Source organism: Lytechinus variegatus, chromosome 5 (assembly GCF_018143015.1).
Source record: "Lytechinus variegatus isolate NC3 chromosome 5, Lvar_3.0, whole genome shotgun sequence".
In the NCBI taxonomy this organism is placed as follows: Eukaryota; Metazoa; Echinodermata; class Echinoidea; order Temnopleuroida; family Toxopneustidae; genus Lytechinus; species Lytechinus variegatus.
The window spans coordinates 44,537,331-44,553,181 of NC_054744.1; the positions used below are offsets into that span (position 1 = coordinate 44,537,331).

Genomic DNA, 15,851 nt, shown 5'->3' on the forward strand with positions numbered 1-15,851 from the left:
ACAGCTTGTTTAGGGGCCAAATGTGTAAATATTAAATAAAGCCATGAAAAAATTGTTTACGGGGTTATTTTGCACACAGAGAAAAACTCGTTTAGGTGGTGTTTGGAAATAATTTGGCAATGTGTGTGTACAGCAATACATTTGACTGCCCCGCCCACCCCAGGGCCAATCTTGTAGTGATCAGAGCTCAAGAGAATGTGTCCAATGTGGGTATATTTTTGCAATAAAAGTGTCTGAGATGATGATGAAGTAGGAGAAGGAGCATTAATCTAGAATGTTTTCTTCTCCAACACAACACATGTCTTTGTGTCTTCCTTTGCTGGCCCCATGAGGATACATAACTTTGACAGGATAATCTCCAAACTCGTTGGAGATCTCATCTACTGTACTAATCCAGGGTTAATCATTATAACTATTATAATGTTATACCCTCGCAAATTGGACCGTAAACACATAGCTTTCCTAGCGAAATAAATACATGTACCCTGTTTTCGTTATTTAAGTGTTTTTGACGCCCTTATTACTCATGTACGTAACATGCAATATCCTGAAAAAGAGATAATTTGTACAAGTTTTTTGGTTGCGCATGTTATCTACTTGTCAATGGAAGACCCCCCCCCCCCCCCCCCCCGTCTAACTTCTGATCACTAAGCAATGTGTTCCCTTGATAAGTTGGACAAATTATTGTACAAAGCATGTGCTATGTGAATTTTCACCCATGAAATGGTACATCTACATGTATAGCGTAAGATAGCTAGGCAGGTGTCCAAGCAAAAAAACAAAACAAATAAACTACTGTAAGTTGAGGAAAGAGTTGGTTAAGCAGGAACTTGTTGTCTTATCAATGAATCAGTGAATCTGGTTAATTCTACATACAATGTATGAAATGCTTTTTTGGTGGGGGGGGGAGGGCTCAGCTCAATGGATCAATTTGTACACTGTAGGAACAATCCTGTATGAAACCCACACAGTGAAAGTTTGTTTACATTACAAAGAAATTGCAGTGGGTCATACATGTATCTGCCTCATATGGTAATTATGGGCAGGGTACTATTCCTCCATGATAAAACATGTTATTAACTGTTCACTGAGTTTGGCTGGACATAAACTACATGTTCAAGAACAATGGAAAGACATGAATTGTACAGCTTCAGTAAAATAGTGCATTCATCCCTTATTGCATCACAAGTATTGAATGCATGTTGATTGTTCACTGACCCAGCACAAATAGATATGTGTGGGACTGTAATGACAATTTTTGCAGTAAGAAAGCATATTTTGAGAGGGGTTTTAAGACAGAGAAAAAATAATACACTTCCAATTTTATGATATTGTGTAAAAATAATGTTAGGGATTCAGATATAAAAATATTGACTAAAAATAGTGTGACCCGGGGGTCAAATTCAAGGTCAATGCAAAGGTCAAAAGGTCATCACTCATTATATTGCCTATACATAACAAATAACACATTTTTCAGATAGTTCATTCAATTTCCTATCCAATGATACCTTTTTTAATGATTTCGGTCCATTAGTTACCGAGCTATAGTCGCTTAAAACTTGGCGGCCGCGCCCATTTTCGGCCAAATCACCGAAATTGGGCGTGTCATTACGGGAAAACCGTGCATCCGATTGCGCTAAAAAAAATCATGTAAGCATGGGCCATGTCAAACTCCCTATATACCAAAAATGAACGAATTCTGAGACGGTGCGATTTAACTCGTTGGGTGAATTGACATGGAATGACCCCTAAGATTTAAAGTGAATTTCTTTTTATTTCGCAAAATCTTTCAGTTGATAATGTTCCTTACATCATAATGAGTTAGTGTGCCAAATATCTCATAAAAATTTGAAAGAAATATATGATTTTCCTGGAAAAAACCTCGGGCTGTCATTTTCAGATTGAAAAAAAAATGGTACCCCATGTCTGCGCACTCATTCACTTTACACACGATTCAGGGATTTTGTTTAGAAAGGCTGCATTTTGAGGCCGTCACACGAAATGCCCTGAATTCATTATTTTACCATCATTTTGAGTCAGATTTTTTTTTAATACCTGTCTATGTATTGCATGTGTAAAGTTCGTGCTCGTTGCGTATCTTCTTTTACTAGAATCGCGCAGATACGCGGGTGCGCAGACTTGGGAGACCGCGCAGACATGGGGGAACTGACCATAAATCAAATTTGGCATTATAGGAAACCACCGTTCACTTCATCATGTTCATAGTCATACAGCAGCGCTTTATTCAGTCACACGCATGCGCACGGTTCCCTATTTCCATCTCCATTCACTTTGTACACAAGTACGCGTACACAAATCTACGAGTGGTTCCCAAAACCTCGATTTGGCCTCAAATTTTATACAATTTCATCATATATCACATTTTAATTTTTTATGAACAAATATTTTGTTAATTTTAACTGACAAATGAAATATGTTTGCAGGTAATTTATTTAAAATGCGTTTCACATCGCGCATCATAAAAGATGGGTGACACGAAAGACGGTCCTTGCAAAGACCCTTTCGTGCAATCGGCCCCAGGAGTCGAGTCGGCCGTGCAATAAACGAGGGAGGCACTAGGGTAGATTGGGGCTCAATAGTAATCTTAATGAAATGTGGAAACAGAAATTATACACTTACTATGATTATATGGATGCTGTTTGCGTGCTGATGCCAAGCGAAAGACAATGAAACCAAGATCACGTAAACATGGTGGCAAGTTCTTCCAGTCTTTTAATTAATGTTGTAACCGATTTTTATTCCAATTCCCGATCCGATCCGATTTTCCCCTTTTTTCTACATTTTTCTGTTAAAGCTGAAATTGAAAAAATACCCTACTAGTCTAATACATGTAGATTAATTCATATCACAATTTTTATGAGTTACCTAGATTTCTATGCAAATTGACTTAATGATTATATTTTCTTCCATGTACAGAACATGGTCGGGGCACACTTGCAGAGAGACAAAGGATAGCGAATATAACCTTCTCTAAAACCCATGAAGGTTCCATCCCAGTCCATGACCCACTACCCCTGTCACTCTAGAGGATCTCACTATAAATCATTTATTGAAACTGGTTCTACATAATAGTTAAGATTCCTTCGAACACATTTATTCCCAAAACAATGGCAGATAGACACTACCTGAAAGAATAATGAACATGGGAGACCCAAAACTTTTGATAGTTATCAGTCAATAGCATTATTTGTATCGTTTTATTCCTTAGGAGTGTTGATTCATAATCATCAAGATCTACATTTATAATTTTTTGTACCCGGTAATTGATGTGGGATTTAATTTGTGTGATGTTTGAACATTTTGATGAATAATTTTTAACCTTATACCATTAATAATCAAGTTCATAATTTATACCTTTCATTGATATTCCAGAATCAAGAAAGCAGTCGGTCTTATAAATGAACTTGATTCCTCCAAGTTCCCTCGACTTCTACAAAGAATTATTCAGAAACTTCATCTTAGGGTGAGTCATATCAAGTTTCATTGTCAATTGAAGTGCCTTCAAAAGATGTATTCCAGGCTGATATTAATATTGGCCTCAGAATGCTGCTTTCATTTGTTTAATGAGGGAGTGGATGATACACTGCAGCTTCATCAGTTAAACTTCTCCTAATGCTAGGATTTACAGAAAGTGAGATGGTAAATGATAGTTTCTTTGAGGTTAATTCATTTATACTTCCAGTCTTAGGAATTTTACAACTGATAGATCAACGTTAGCTGTAGCAAATCAGATTAAACTTCTTGTTTCAAGGAGAAGATTAGCAATCAATCAATAATTTGCAATTACCTAAAAGACATACGATTGATTTAGGGACCAAAATTAGATTTGCAATTGATCGCAAGTTTCTTGCAACACCCCATAAGACATTCCAATTAGATTTACTGTACAGTCAAATCTGGTTTAGCTACCACCTTTATAGAAAGTTAGAAACCTCACCTCTGTCTACAAAGACTATGGCCGGTATTCTCAAAGGAGGTTTAGTTAGTCCATGGACTAAATCGGTGGTTTAAACCTCCGATTTAGTCCATGGACTAAATTTTGGTATTCTCAAAGGTGATTTAGTCGGGGGTTTAGTTAGTCCGTGGTCTAAACGCGTCGTTTTACGTCATCAATTTTAGTCAGCTCTCATGGGTGGTTTAAACAATTTAGTCCATGGACTAAATTTCGTGCGCATGCGTAGTTGCTTAATCGTCTGCAATTTTTTTCACTCTTTTTCCCGCCCAAAAGTCATCGGAGACAGAACAGAGCCCAATTTAGTTTCGGGTTACGTGTATATTTCACTGAACCAGTTTTTGGTAATTTTCGCCGAAAACGTAAGTATTTTGTTGCCTCTTTATTAAGGAGTGCGATTCTGTACTACAAATTATTATTCTACTTTCAAATGCAGTATAAACGATGATTAAACAAGATGATGTTTCCCGCTATTGAATGTTTGTATTTATCGCACGAACAGTTCGCCTACAGTCCCATTCGAGCGTTTACGTGTTGGAAGATTTCCGATAATGGGTGGTTTTAGGGAATTAGGCTAGGCCGGGCTTATGCTGGCGGATCCAGGGCAGGGGGGGCACATTTATTCAGAGCAGAATTAAAATTTGTAATGTAGAAATGTCATTAAAATGCATGTTGAGGTGTGCTCCCTCTTTTTTGTTTAGAAATTGAAGTAAGGCCTAGGCTAGGTCAAAAAGACTTGTCAATTTTTTTGGGGGGTGGCTTAATTTGTGGTTGAGATATATATTTTTTTTGCTTAACTTTAATTTGTCAAAAAATTTGGAAAATCTTGGATCTGCCCCTGCTCATGCTGCTTTAGCCAGGTACCAATTTTCTTTGTCATGGAATCTGGATGCGAAGATTGCACGTTCACATAAGCAAGAGTGAAAGTGAAACCTTGTCTTCGGTCACCCAAGGCCAAAGGTTCATTACATGCCGTTGCGCACAAAAAAATCAAGCTTTGTTATGTATATAAAGTCGTGTGTTGTGGACACCAGCAGAATTGGGATCCCAGCACGCGCTACCTACTAACATTAGAAATCCACTGCCAAACGGTTCATGGTGTGGGGAACGAGGTTAGTAACTCACCTCGCAATATGTGTGACTGTGAGCATCCTTGCTTATATTCCCCTGTGACACATCTAACGTTAGATCTAGACTTCTATTATTCTAAATCAGGAAGATTGTCAACTGTATTAACAACACGACAGATCCAGTTAGACGAGACCTAACATTTATATAGATCCAACAAAAAGTTACTTTAGTAACTTTAGATCTAACTTAGATAACAGAGCTACCAAGTCTTGCGCATTATGCGTGAGACTCAAGCATTTGGACTCTTGTTCATCCCAGGGTGACCAGATTTCACAAAATGAAATATGGGACAATTGAAAAATGAAGATCAACAAAGAAAGCTACACAGTGTTAGACTTGTGAAAAAAATATAATGTAAGGGAGGGTGAGCGAAATAATGCAGGAGAGAAAGAAAAGACAAAAGAAAAGAGATGAATTGAGAAGAAAGAAAGAAAATATGAAGGGGAAAATGAAGGAAAATTTAAAAAGAATAAAAGAAATTTAGAATAAAGAGAAAACACGGTTTCCGTCATTCTTTGATTTGAATATAGAAAGAAAGGAAGGAAAGATGAATAAATAATAAACTATACCCTTTGTTAAATATTCTGAAATACGGGAGAAATAGGCGTCCCAGGAAGGGTTTGTCGGGACGCCGAGACAAAGGAGCAAGATATGGGACGATCCCAGGAAATATGGGACGTCTGGTCACCCTGGTTCATCCCCTCAAATCTCTGTCTCACGCAACTATAACAGCCTATCCCCGTACATGTACATTGTACACAATATCTGTGATCTCACTCAAGATTCACAGAAAATCTCACGCATGGCTGGTCTTTGAACTTGGCATCTCTGAGATAAGTTTACATGTACTACAAGATGTAGATCCAATTTAGATCTAGAGTACTATCTAAGGTTTAATAGGCCTACATGTAGATCTAGATTAGGCTAGATTATAATATAGTGCAGATCTGGATCAAGATCTAGGCATTAGCATAGGTACCTAGGGGGGGGGGGGGTGTCCCTGACGCGTCACAACCCATGAAAGAGACATATCCCTACCACCAGAAATCTAGAAATTTTCAACTCATTTCATTCTTGGAAATACTGTAGATTGTGCATTGCAGAGATTAAATAGTGTACATATATTGTATTTAATCAGGTACACAATGGAAAGTATTTTTTTTTGTACGAAAATGGATAGCAAAGATTGAATACTGTTATGAATATTGTAATGGATGAAACTTTTTGGATATTAAATGCAGTTTGTAACTTTGTTGATGATAGATTTTTTTTTTAAATCACCATTTCAACTCTTAGTGCAATTAAAATTGCAAACCTTTAGGTCAGACAGGTATCACTTGAGCTTTATATTCAAATATCAAGATAATGATGATAGAAAGTTCATGTCTCATTAGTGTACCACAATACCATGAAAAATTCTTCTTGTTGGGCTGGCATTTCTCTCTGTGTGTTTCACGTTACTGCTCCAGCCCACATACAGGTTCTGCCTGCTTGGCGGTATCGACATGGTGTACGGCAAACGTTTATTTGTTGCTTTGTTCTGGAGAGTTTTATTTCATCTAAAACTTCCATGTATTGTTGTATGTATACTCTTGAAAAGATACTCGATACCCTGTACATCACCATTGGAACAAGATAGTTTGTGTGAAAACTGAAAACAGAAAAATCGAAGAAACAGATCAACAAAAGTTTGAGAAAAATCTGAAAAATAATGAGAAAGTTATGAGCATTTGAATATTGCGATCACTAATGCTATGGAGATCCTCCCATTGGCAATGCGACAAAGATGTGTGATGTCACTTGTGAACAACTCTCCCCATTACTTTAGTATATATTTCACTTGAATTGCCGCTTTTATCACATCTATCCATAGAACATGTATTCTTTCTATAGGAGGGTATGTAATACATATTTTTTAAGAATACATCATGGATAGAGAGTTTGTATCATCATAAGAAATAGCAAAAAGAGACATTTTGAGGGTATTTTATAGTCCACCAAAGGGAAAGTTGTTCATCAGTGACATCACACATCCTTGTCGCATTGCCAATGGGAGGATCTCCATAGCGTTAGTGATCGCAATATTAAAATGCTCATAACTTTCTCATTATTTGCCCGATTTTTCTCAAACTTTCTTTATACTTATTCTTTGATTTTTCTGTTTCTACACAAGCCTATTACAAATAGGAAAAAGACTACTTCCCCTTTAAAGCAGTAAGTTATTTATTGATAACTTCAAACAAAATTCACCAAATATTGACTCCAATAAGTCTCATGTATTGTTGAATAAACTATTATATTCTATATATTATTCTGTCAAGAGCAGGTTTGTCTAATTTCAACAATGTCTATCCGTACTTTAACCCTAAATAGACTGGGCTATTTCGACGCGTAAGAAGCTAGGGGGGTGGGGCTGATTAAGCCCTCCCCCCTTATGATCTTGGTTGTCGATCACAACAAAAATTGGCGTGAAAAATCTCATGCTAATCAATTATGCTAAATGCATAAAATCAAAAGTTTGCTCTAATTTACGAAATAATGCCTCTAAAGTACTCATTTTGAGTGAGCCCCCCCCCCCCCAAGTCTTGTTAGGGTTATTAAAAGGAGACCATATCACTAGTAATCATAAGTGCTGTGACATTTTCCTTTTTTTTTCTTAAGGAGTCACGACTAAGCTGGTTACCTTTTGTATCTTGGCCCTGACAGGGGCAGCATCCACCAGTATTTTCCCTGCCGTCAACATATGCAATCACTTCTACAGTAGTGCAGGTTGTCTCCAACACAGCAGCTGTGCAAAAGACTACTTCCCCTTAAGCAGTAAGTTATGTATTGATAACTTCAAACAGAATTCACCAAATATTGTCTCCAATAATTCTCATGTATTGTTGAATATACTCTATTATATTCTATATAAACCCCTAAAAAAAGTTTTGCAACTCAGTTTTGGGGATGATATCTTTTTGGTTAATGAAGTATAAAAGATGAAACTGGTGTCATTTGAAAGCTGAATTATTCCTCTTTACAATGACATGCAATTTGCTGTGATTATGTAATCATGGAATATGCAGTCACCCTGAACATTGAGAAAAAGTTAGAAGTGAAATGTTGCAAAATGCATTTGATTTCTAACAAGAGTCTCCATTTCTATAGACTTTCCACCATGCAGGTGACAGTGAATGTACTCTGTCCACCCTTGAAACAATTGGATATTCGCTATTGGAAACAACGCATTTTGCAACATTTCATTTCTAACATTGCTGCGTATTATCATGTCTGTGTATTTCATGATAACACTAGCATTACAAAGGACACATGATTGCAAAGAAGAATAATCATGCTTTCTAAAGATATCACTTTAACACATGATGATGGTACATAAAGAAATTTATTAGCACTCAAACTTGCAGTTTGAGTTGCATAACTCAAACATGACATGGCAACATTTCATTTTTTACATTGCTGCATATTTATCATGTCTGTGTATTTCATGATAACACTAGCATTACAAATGACACATGATCGTAAAGAGGAATAATCATACTTTTCACTGATACCACTTTTTCATATGAAGATGGCACACTAAGAAATTTATTAGCACTCAAACTTGAGTTGCAGAACTTTTTTTGTGGGGTTTATTATTCTGTCAATAGCAAATTTGTCTAATTTCAAGTTTCAACAATGTTTATCCATACTTTAACCCTAAATAGACTGGGCTATTTCGACGCCTAAGAAGCTGGGGGTGGGGCTGATTAAGCCCTCCCCCCTTATGATCTTGGTTGTCGATCACAACAAAAAATGGCGTGTGCATTACCCATGGCATAATATCCAATATCTGTGAAAAATATGCTAATCAATTATGCTAATTTATGCATAAGATCAAAAGTTTGTCATTATTTACTAAAAAATGCCTCTAAAATACTCATTTTGAGTGAGCCCCCCCCCCCCCCAAGTCTTGTTAGGGTTATTAAAAGGAGACCATATCACTAGTAATCATAATTGCTGTGACATTTTCCTTTTTTTTTTCTTAAGGAGTCACAACTAAGCTGGTTACCTTTTGTATCTTGGCCCTGACAGGGGCAGCATCCACCAGTGTTTTCCCTGCCGTCAACACAATCACTGCTATATTCATTTTTGGACTGAGAATATGGCAAATTTTTACCGCCTTCGTCAGCTTGACATGGTCAGAGAGGTATGTTCTTAAGGTTTTTTTTTTTTTCCTTTTTTTTTAGATTTAAAACAAGTTGTAACAATTTAAAAATGAGTATGTACAGAATCCAATAAATTGACAACCAAAGTTTGTATGAATGAAAATTATTTTCCAAAGAATTCTGGAAGAAATTTCAAATTTCTGAGAGATGAACAAGATAAGCACTGTATTCCAGCCAGATGTCGTGTATTCTAGCAATATTAATTCACTGTCCCATGGCAATTTACAGTTTGATAGTGTTTCAGCTTAGATTTATAAAGTTAAGTTGATGGAGCTTGTCTTAGATCTAAATGATATTGATCTTGGTACAGCCTTTCTTAAAAAATCAATGGTCACTCTAACGACAGTGTACAGGTACTTTAATTTTTCTTCAAACTGGAAGTTGAGGAATTTAACAGCTACATGTATAGAGATGTCATTATTATTCATTGACATGATACTGTGCAAGATTAGCCACACTGACAATTGCTAAATCGTATTTCATATTTGATTTTTTTCTCTCATGTAATTATTGCTTGTACAGGCGGAAATGAGGCCAGAGAGGGGACTCACAGATCGCAAGAATCCATTTGAACTGTACGATGATCGTGATTTCAAGATGCGATACAGATTTACAAAACACACAGCACTCTACCTAATCAACATCCTTGAAGAAGATCTCAGTAGAAACACAGATCGGAATAATCCACTACCTGTTGTGGTACAAGTCATGACTGCTCTCCGTTTTTATGCCGTAGGTAAGTATTATGTATATTATAAGTAAGCATGTTATCATGTCTTTTTCTTAATTTCAAACAGAATCTTCCTCCTTAATCTACTTTAGTTATTTGCTCAGATGTATGATATGGTAAAAAATACTTCTACATTTGAAACAGAAACTTACATGTAAGTAAATATGAAAGTGTAGATCTAGTTATTTGATGTTTTATATTAATATCTATAAGCAGAAAATAAAATCATAGCTAATAATCAAAATTAAAAACTATTGAAGGTTATAAAGTCATACAGCTGTTTTCTTGAAGGCCAAGTCCACTCTGACCAAAATTTGATTTGAATAAAAAGAAAAAAAAAATCAAAGAAGCCTAACTCTGAAAATTTAATGAGAATTAGAAGTAAAAAAGAAACTTACAGCACTCTATTGTGCATACGAATATTTCGCAAAAATCAGCTAAATTTAAAATGTCAAAAATTTATCATAGCAGCCAACTTCCTATTAAATAGGAATATTCCTGTTTTGTGTAAATGATTATTGCCATTTTAAACTGTGTTCCTATTTCTGTTTAAAAAAATTATGTAGTATTGAATAGGAAATCTAAGAATGTTTCTATTTCTGGATTTTTTTTGTTCTATTGCCTGGCAGGAATACTTATTTTACCTCTGATTCAGATAAAATTTCCAGTATTATTGTTTGATTTTTGTCTCGCCCACCAGAGGTGAAGGCGAGACTTAGGGATCCAAATGTCGTCCGTCCGTCACAAACCTAATGACACATAACTCTGCAACCGTAAGTCTCTTTTCAACTAAACTTAGATGGTAGATGGACTTGGAGGACCAGCATGTTATGCTGTAGTCGGAGGTCACATGGTAATGTCAAAGGTCATTTACAGGTCAGCATTAAAGTTTAAGTGCAAGGCTTTAATGACAAGTGTTATTCCATCCCAGTCATTTCACAATGAAGTTTCGATATAATTCTCTTGCGTGCCCTCGCAAATCACGATATTCATGGTTATTTTCTTAAGTGGGCGAGACACAAAATCGCTTTAGCCTTGTTCTCTTTGATTCAAATCAACTTTTTGTTCTGCTTGGCCTGTCCTTTGACATAATACATGCCAAACATTTCAATTCTGTTGACAAATCAACAAATCCGTCTTTATTTGAAACAGTGTATAGAACATTTCCAGCCTTTTCTGATTTACATACAAGAATGAAACAAACATGCTATATTTAAAAAAATGACTCTTTGATTTCTCCTATTCTATGTTTAATTGAAGGTTCATTTCAAATTATGCATGGTGACGAGGCATCAATATCTCAGCCATCTGTGAGCCGAGTCATCAAGAAGGTTTCAGAAGCTATTGCAAGAAGGAAACGGGAATTCATGAGATTTCCATCAACGAGAGACGAACTTGAAACAACGCAGCAGCAATTCTATGAGTACTGCGGCTTTCCCGGGGTCATCGGTGCTATAGATGGGACCCATGTCTACATCAGGAGTCCTGGTGGGGAACAAGCCCTGTTTTTCCTTAACAGGAAAAACAGGTATTCAGTTAATGTACAGGTTAGAATGATTGTATTTTTAACAGTTATCTCAAATTGCTTCTCAAAAAGCCATGTTTTCTTTTAGTCTTGGGATGGATTCATATGCTTATTTATTTTATTTTGAAAATTCAAAATTCTTCAACATAAGTAGTATCATTTAGGAAACATACTATATTCATTATTGTTAGATTGCAGAGCACTTGCAATTGATTTTTTTACCCCCCCCCCCCACCCTTGACACTTTTCTCGATAAATCTCTAACACAAAAAGATGTAGCCAGACTTTGTAAGTTCCTAAGAGCAATTGAAGTCATAGTGTCACCAATGATTTCCATCGAAAAAATACTAAAAAAGCGAGCTAAAAAAAAGAATGTAAAAATATATAAGATCTTCTAAAAAATACATAAGGAAAAGTTTTTGATATCTTTTTTTTTGGTCTCACTTGCATAGCAAAGCGAGACTATTACAGGTGCCATTTTACTGATGGTAATGGTGTTGTCAACATTGAAATCTTAACCAAGGTTAAGTTTTTGAAAATGTCATTAGGCTTAATTGTACTGTCTCCAAATTTGCTCATATTCAGTTAATCAGTTTATAGGGTAATTGATATGCCCTTTTCTTATTTTCTGACAAATTGGGCGTGACTTCCCATTTTTCTAATGGCCCTTGCACGGTAACGGGCAGTCCCAATTTCATGCAAGTGGTATCATTTGAAAGGGAATAAGATGCACTATCTAAATGACACATTTTTTTTTACATAGGAGCTAGTTTGAATACATTGACCTTTTGACCTTCAAGCCCAGAGATGGGGGGGGGGCTAAATATTGTTTGTTCTTGACCTTTCTATTTTGAACATTTTATTTCTCCTCGAATCATGAATAGGTTGTCTGTGATCATGCTGGGAAAATGACAAGTATCGTGGCAAGGTGGCCTGGCAGCACTCATGATTCAAGGATTTTCTCTGAGAGTTCGCTGAAACAACAGCTGGAGGCAAGGGCAGAAGGTACTGGGTGGCTACTTGGAGATAGTGGGTAAGATTTTTTTTTATGTGATTATATACATTTTATAAAGGTGCAACATTGAAATCTTAACCGAGGTTAAGTTTTTGAAATATCATCATAACTTAAGAAGTATGTGGACCTAGATCATGAAACTTAGAAATGAGGGTAACCGAGTATCACTGATTATCTTGCATGAGTCTCAGGTCACATTGTGAAGGTCAAAATTAATCGGCTGAAAATTCTATTTATAAAGGTGTAAGCAAATACACACAGAAGAAGGGAAATAAATTCAGAATCTAATATATTTTTTTGGTTCTTGGAATATCTCATTTAATTTTTTTTAGATGTGTAGTACTTTTCATAAATGTAATGTCTAATACAAGTTGGTTAAAATATAACTGTTTTTCTTCATTTTTCAGGTACCCCTGCCTCCCGTTCCTCATGACCCCCATCCTACATCCTCATCCAGGGCCACAGATGCGCTACAATAATGCCCACAAAAGAGGACGTTGCGTTATTGAGCGCACCTTTGGCCGTTGGAAGAGGAGGTTCCCTTGCCTCAATGATCTGCGCGTGAAGGTGGACACTACCTTTACTGTTATAGTGGCATGCTCGGTTCTTTGGAATATCTCTCTCACTCGTGGAGAGCAAGATATTCAAGAACTTGAGCCAATTGATGATGCAATGCCACCTGACCACCTTCCTCCTGGCCTCCGTGATGCTGTCGCTGGTAGGCTCAGGAGAGAACAGATTATTGAGGACCATTTTACCCACCCTTAGAATCTCCAGAGTAGCCACTCAGTGCCATCTGCTCAGGCAACAGTTGTTCTTTCAGTTACTCCGGTGAAATTCCAAGAATTATGATGCTGTCAAGGTACTTGTTATATTTCCAGCTAGCAGGGTTTCATGCAGCTACATTTTATTATGTATTAGGGCTTCATAAATGAAAGTGGTTGCAGTTAACACCGATTTTACGAGAAAGTCTGCAAACCAAACTTAATTGTCACCATAACAGTGTGGATCTAGGTCTGGTACAGTTACATAAACTAAAGTTTGTGACATCCTGAATCTCAGCTGAAAAATGAAAAATCACACTCAAGATCAGCAACTCAGATAAGCACATGTGGGAGAGTATTTTTTATTGTTTTGAAAAATGCCCAACAATTGACCTGAATCCCTTGTTCGTTTTGCTGATTTCTTTGCAATTACACAATTTTTTCCAGAATCCTTTGGCACATATTTTTATGCCCCCGCAGACGAAGTCCGCAGGGAGCATTATGCATTGCCCCTGTCCATCCTTCTGACCCTTCACTTGGTTTCTGTGCAATATTTAATAGATTTTAAAAAATCCAGGCAAAGTTCAAATTTGAAGTCCGCAGGTCAAAGCTTATTAAATGAGCGAGTTGGTTTCACCAAGATAACTTAACCCTATCTAGGCCGGGGGGGCCCCCCTCAACGAATTGCGCGATATTTTCGCCGCGCCGCTCGCTGACTTATTACTTTCAAGTCTTGCGCAACTTTTGAGACCAATTTTGCGTCACCCGGGTACGTGGTTCTGAAGTTACGCAACGTTATGTAAGTGCATGTCAGACCAAAAATTGCTCAAAAACATGATTTTGTGTACAAAGTCAATGTAAAAATCATAAACTAAAATTTAAACCATGGTCACTGAGCATGCTCAGTTAAAGGGTGATTTCTGAGCATGCTCAGTGAACTTTTGTTGCATATTAATTAATTAATAATCATGGAGGATACGCGAATTAAACACGAGGGACAGGAAATCAAGCAGGTAATAGTTCAGTGGAATATAATCTTCATCTAGTTTTTCCTTCTGTCAGCTCCATCATGGTCATTATTAGCAAATATCTAGTAATCATACTCAAATTTACATGGAATGTGATAAGATAGTAGCTGAATGAAACCCTGCTCACGAACAGCTTATACACTAACTGGCATTTATTGTTTCTCACCATTCACTCCTGATGTAAACATATCTCATATGTACACCAAGCACACCTGGTTAGCCGTAGCATTCATAGAATTGTTGGGGTTTTTCAGTCTTCTTTCAATGATGTAAACTCTTGAATGTAACTTTCCTTTTTGCTTTAGTTTCAAAACCATCTTGAATGATTCGAGCAAACGGTGACTGATAATTTTGCCTTGTCACCATTGCCTACAATAGCCTTTTTCTATACTTTACGAGGTCTTTGACTAGTTTACGACAAGTAGTGGATATCAATCTATTGTGTGTTTATCCTGATTTCTTCAAGCATGTTGATGAAGCCTATTCCATAACATATGATAATTTGCTCAAATTGAATTTTTTCCAGAATAAAATGTAAATGCAAAAAATGTAATATTTTCATCTTTTAAACATTTTTTTACTATAAAAGAGATTTCTGGTCAAGTTATTGAATTTAGCAGATTTATTTGTAGTCACCAATATATGAAATTTAAAGAATGGAAACATAGCTTGCATAACTATGTGAACAAATTTGTTTATTTTGTCATATATAATATAAATTTCATTCCTTCAATCTGATATATACATATATTTTATTTTTCCAATACGGTATATACAAACTCAATACAAATATAGATGAATATAGATTATTTCTGCTCATACTCTCATGTTCAAATTGCAAAGAGTAACTATGTGAACAAAAAGTATATATCATATACCATTCTTCCGATGTGCAAATTTAATACACAAACATTTATCATTTGAAAAATGTAGATTATTTGTACTCATATTATTAACTTTTGAGTTCAATTGCAATGAGTAGTTATGAACAAAGTAGTGTATTTTATTGTTGTATAGAATATACTATATGTCAATCTTCCAATGTTGAATATACAAATTCACTCCAAAGATTTATCATTCAATAAATAAATATTATTTCTGCTCATACCCGATGTGATATATACAAATTCAATACACAAACAATTATTGAGAAATACAGATTATTCCTTCTCATATGATAAACTCTAGAGTTCAAATTGCAACGAGTAACTATTTATGTTATTGTTGTGTAGAATGTATTACATTTCATTTTTCCAGTGCAGTATATACAAATTCAATACAAATATTTATCATTCAGTAAATATATATTATTTCTGCAAATACTTTTGTGTTCTAATTGCAAAGAATAACCATGTGAACAAAAAAGTGTATATCATATTCCATTCCATCAATGTTATTTATACAATTTCAATATACAACCATCATTTGAGAAATATAGATTATTCCTACGCATATGATATACTCTAGAGTTCAAATT

General features: G+C 35.9%; 2 protein-coding genes and 1 long non-coding RNA gene across 3 annotated transcripts in view; all 3 read left to right on the forward strand.

Annotated features, from left to right (window-relative positions):
* The window catches only part of LOC121416254 (COMM domain-containing protein 10-like), a 35,955-nt gene that overhangs the window by 7,266 nt on the left and 12,838 nt on the right, over positions 1-15,851 (forward strand). The window contains exon 2 of the mRNA XM_041609770.1: positions 3,394-3,484. Within this exon, the coding sequence (XP_041465704.1) occupies positions 3,394-3,484 (91 nt within the window). The remainder of the gene's footprint in view (positions 1-3,393; positions 3,485-15,851) is intronic.
* LOC121416255 lies at positions 3,981-9,214 on the forward strand. Its single transcript, XR_005970116.1, has 3 exons — positions 3,981-4,335; positions 7,766-7,921; positions 9,134-9,214. It is a non-coding gene; the product is annotated as an uncharacterized LOC121416255 (long non-coding RNA).
* Positions 9,219-14,013, forward strand: LOC121416252 (putative nuclease HARBI1). The gene is made up of 5 exons (XM_041609766.1): positions 9,219-9,293; positions 9,835-10,048; positions 11,303-11,589; positions 12,452-12,600; positions 12,990-14,013. The coding sequence occupies exons 1-5, from the start codon at positions 9,249-9,251 to the stop codon at positions 13,348-13,350; spliced, it is 1,056 nt and encodes a 351-aa protein (XP_041465700.1). The 5' UTR covers positions 9,219-9,248; the 3' UTR covers positions 13,351-14,013.

Coding starts and splice junctions, on each gene's coding strand:
- LOC121416252 (XM_041609766.1), top strand. CDS start 9,249: ATGGCAAATTTTTACCGCCTTCGTCAGCTTGACATGGTCAGAGAG. Junction 10,049..11,302: donor TCTCCGTTTTTATGCCGTAG/GTAAGTATTATG, acceptor GTTTAATTGAAG/GTTCATTTCAAATTATGCAT. Junction 12,601..12,989: donor TGGCTACTTGGAGATAGTGG/GTAAGATTTTTT, acceptor TTCATTTTTCAG/GTACCCCTGCCTCCCGTTCC.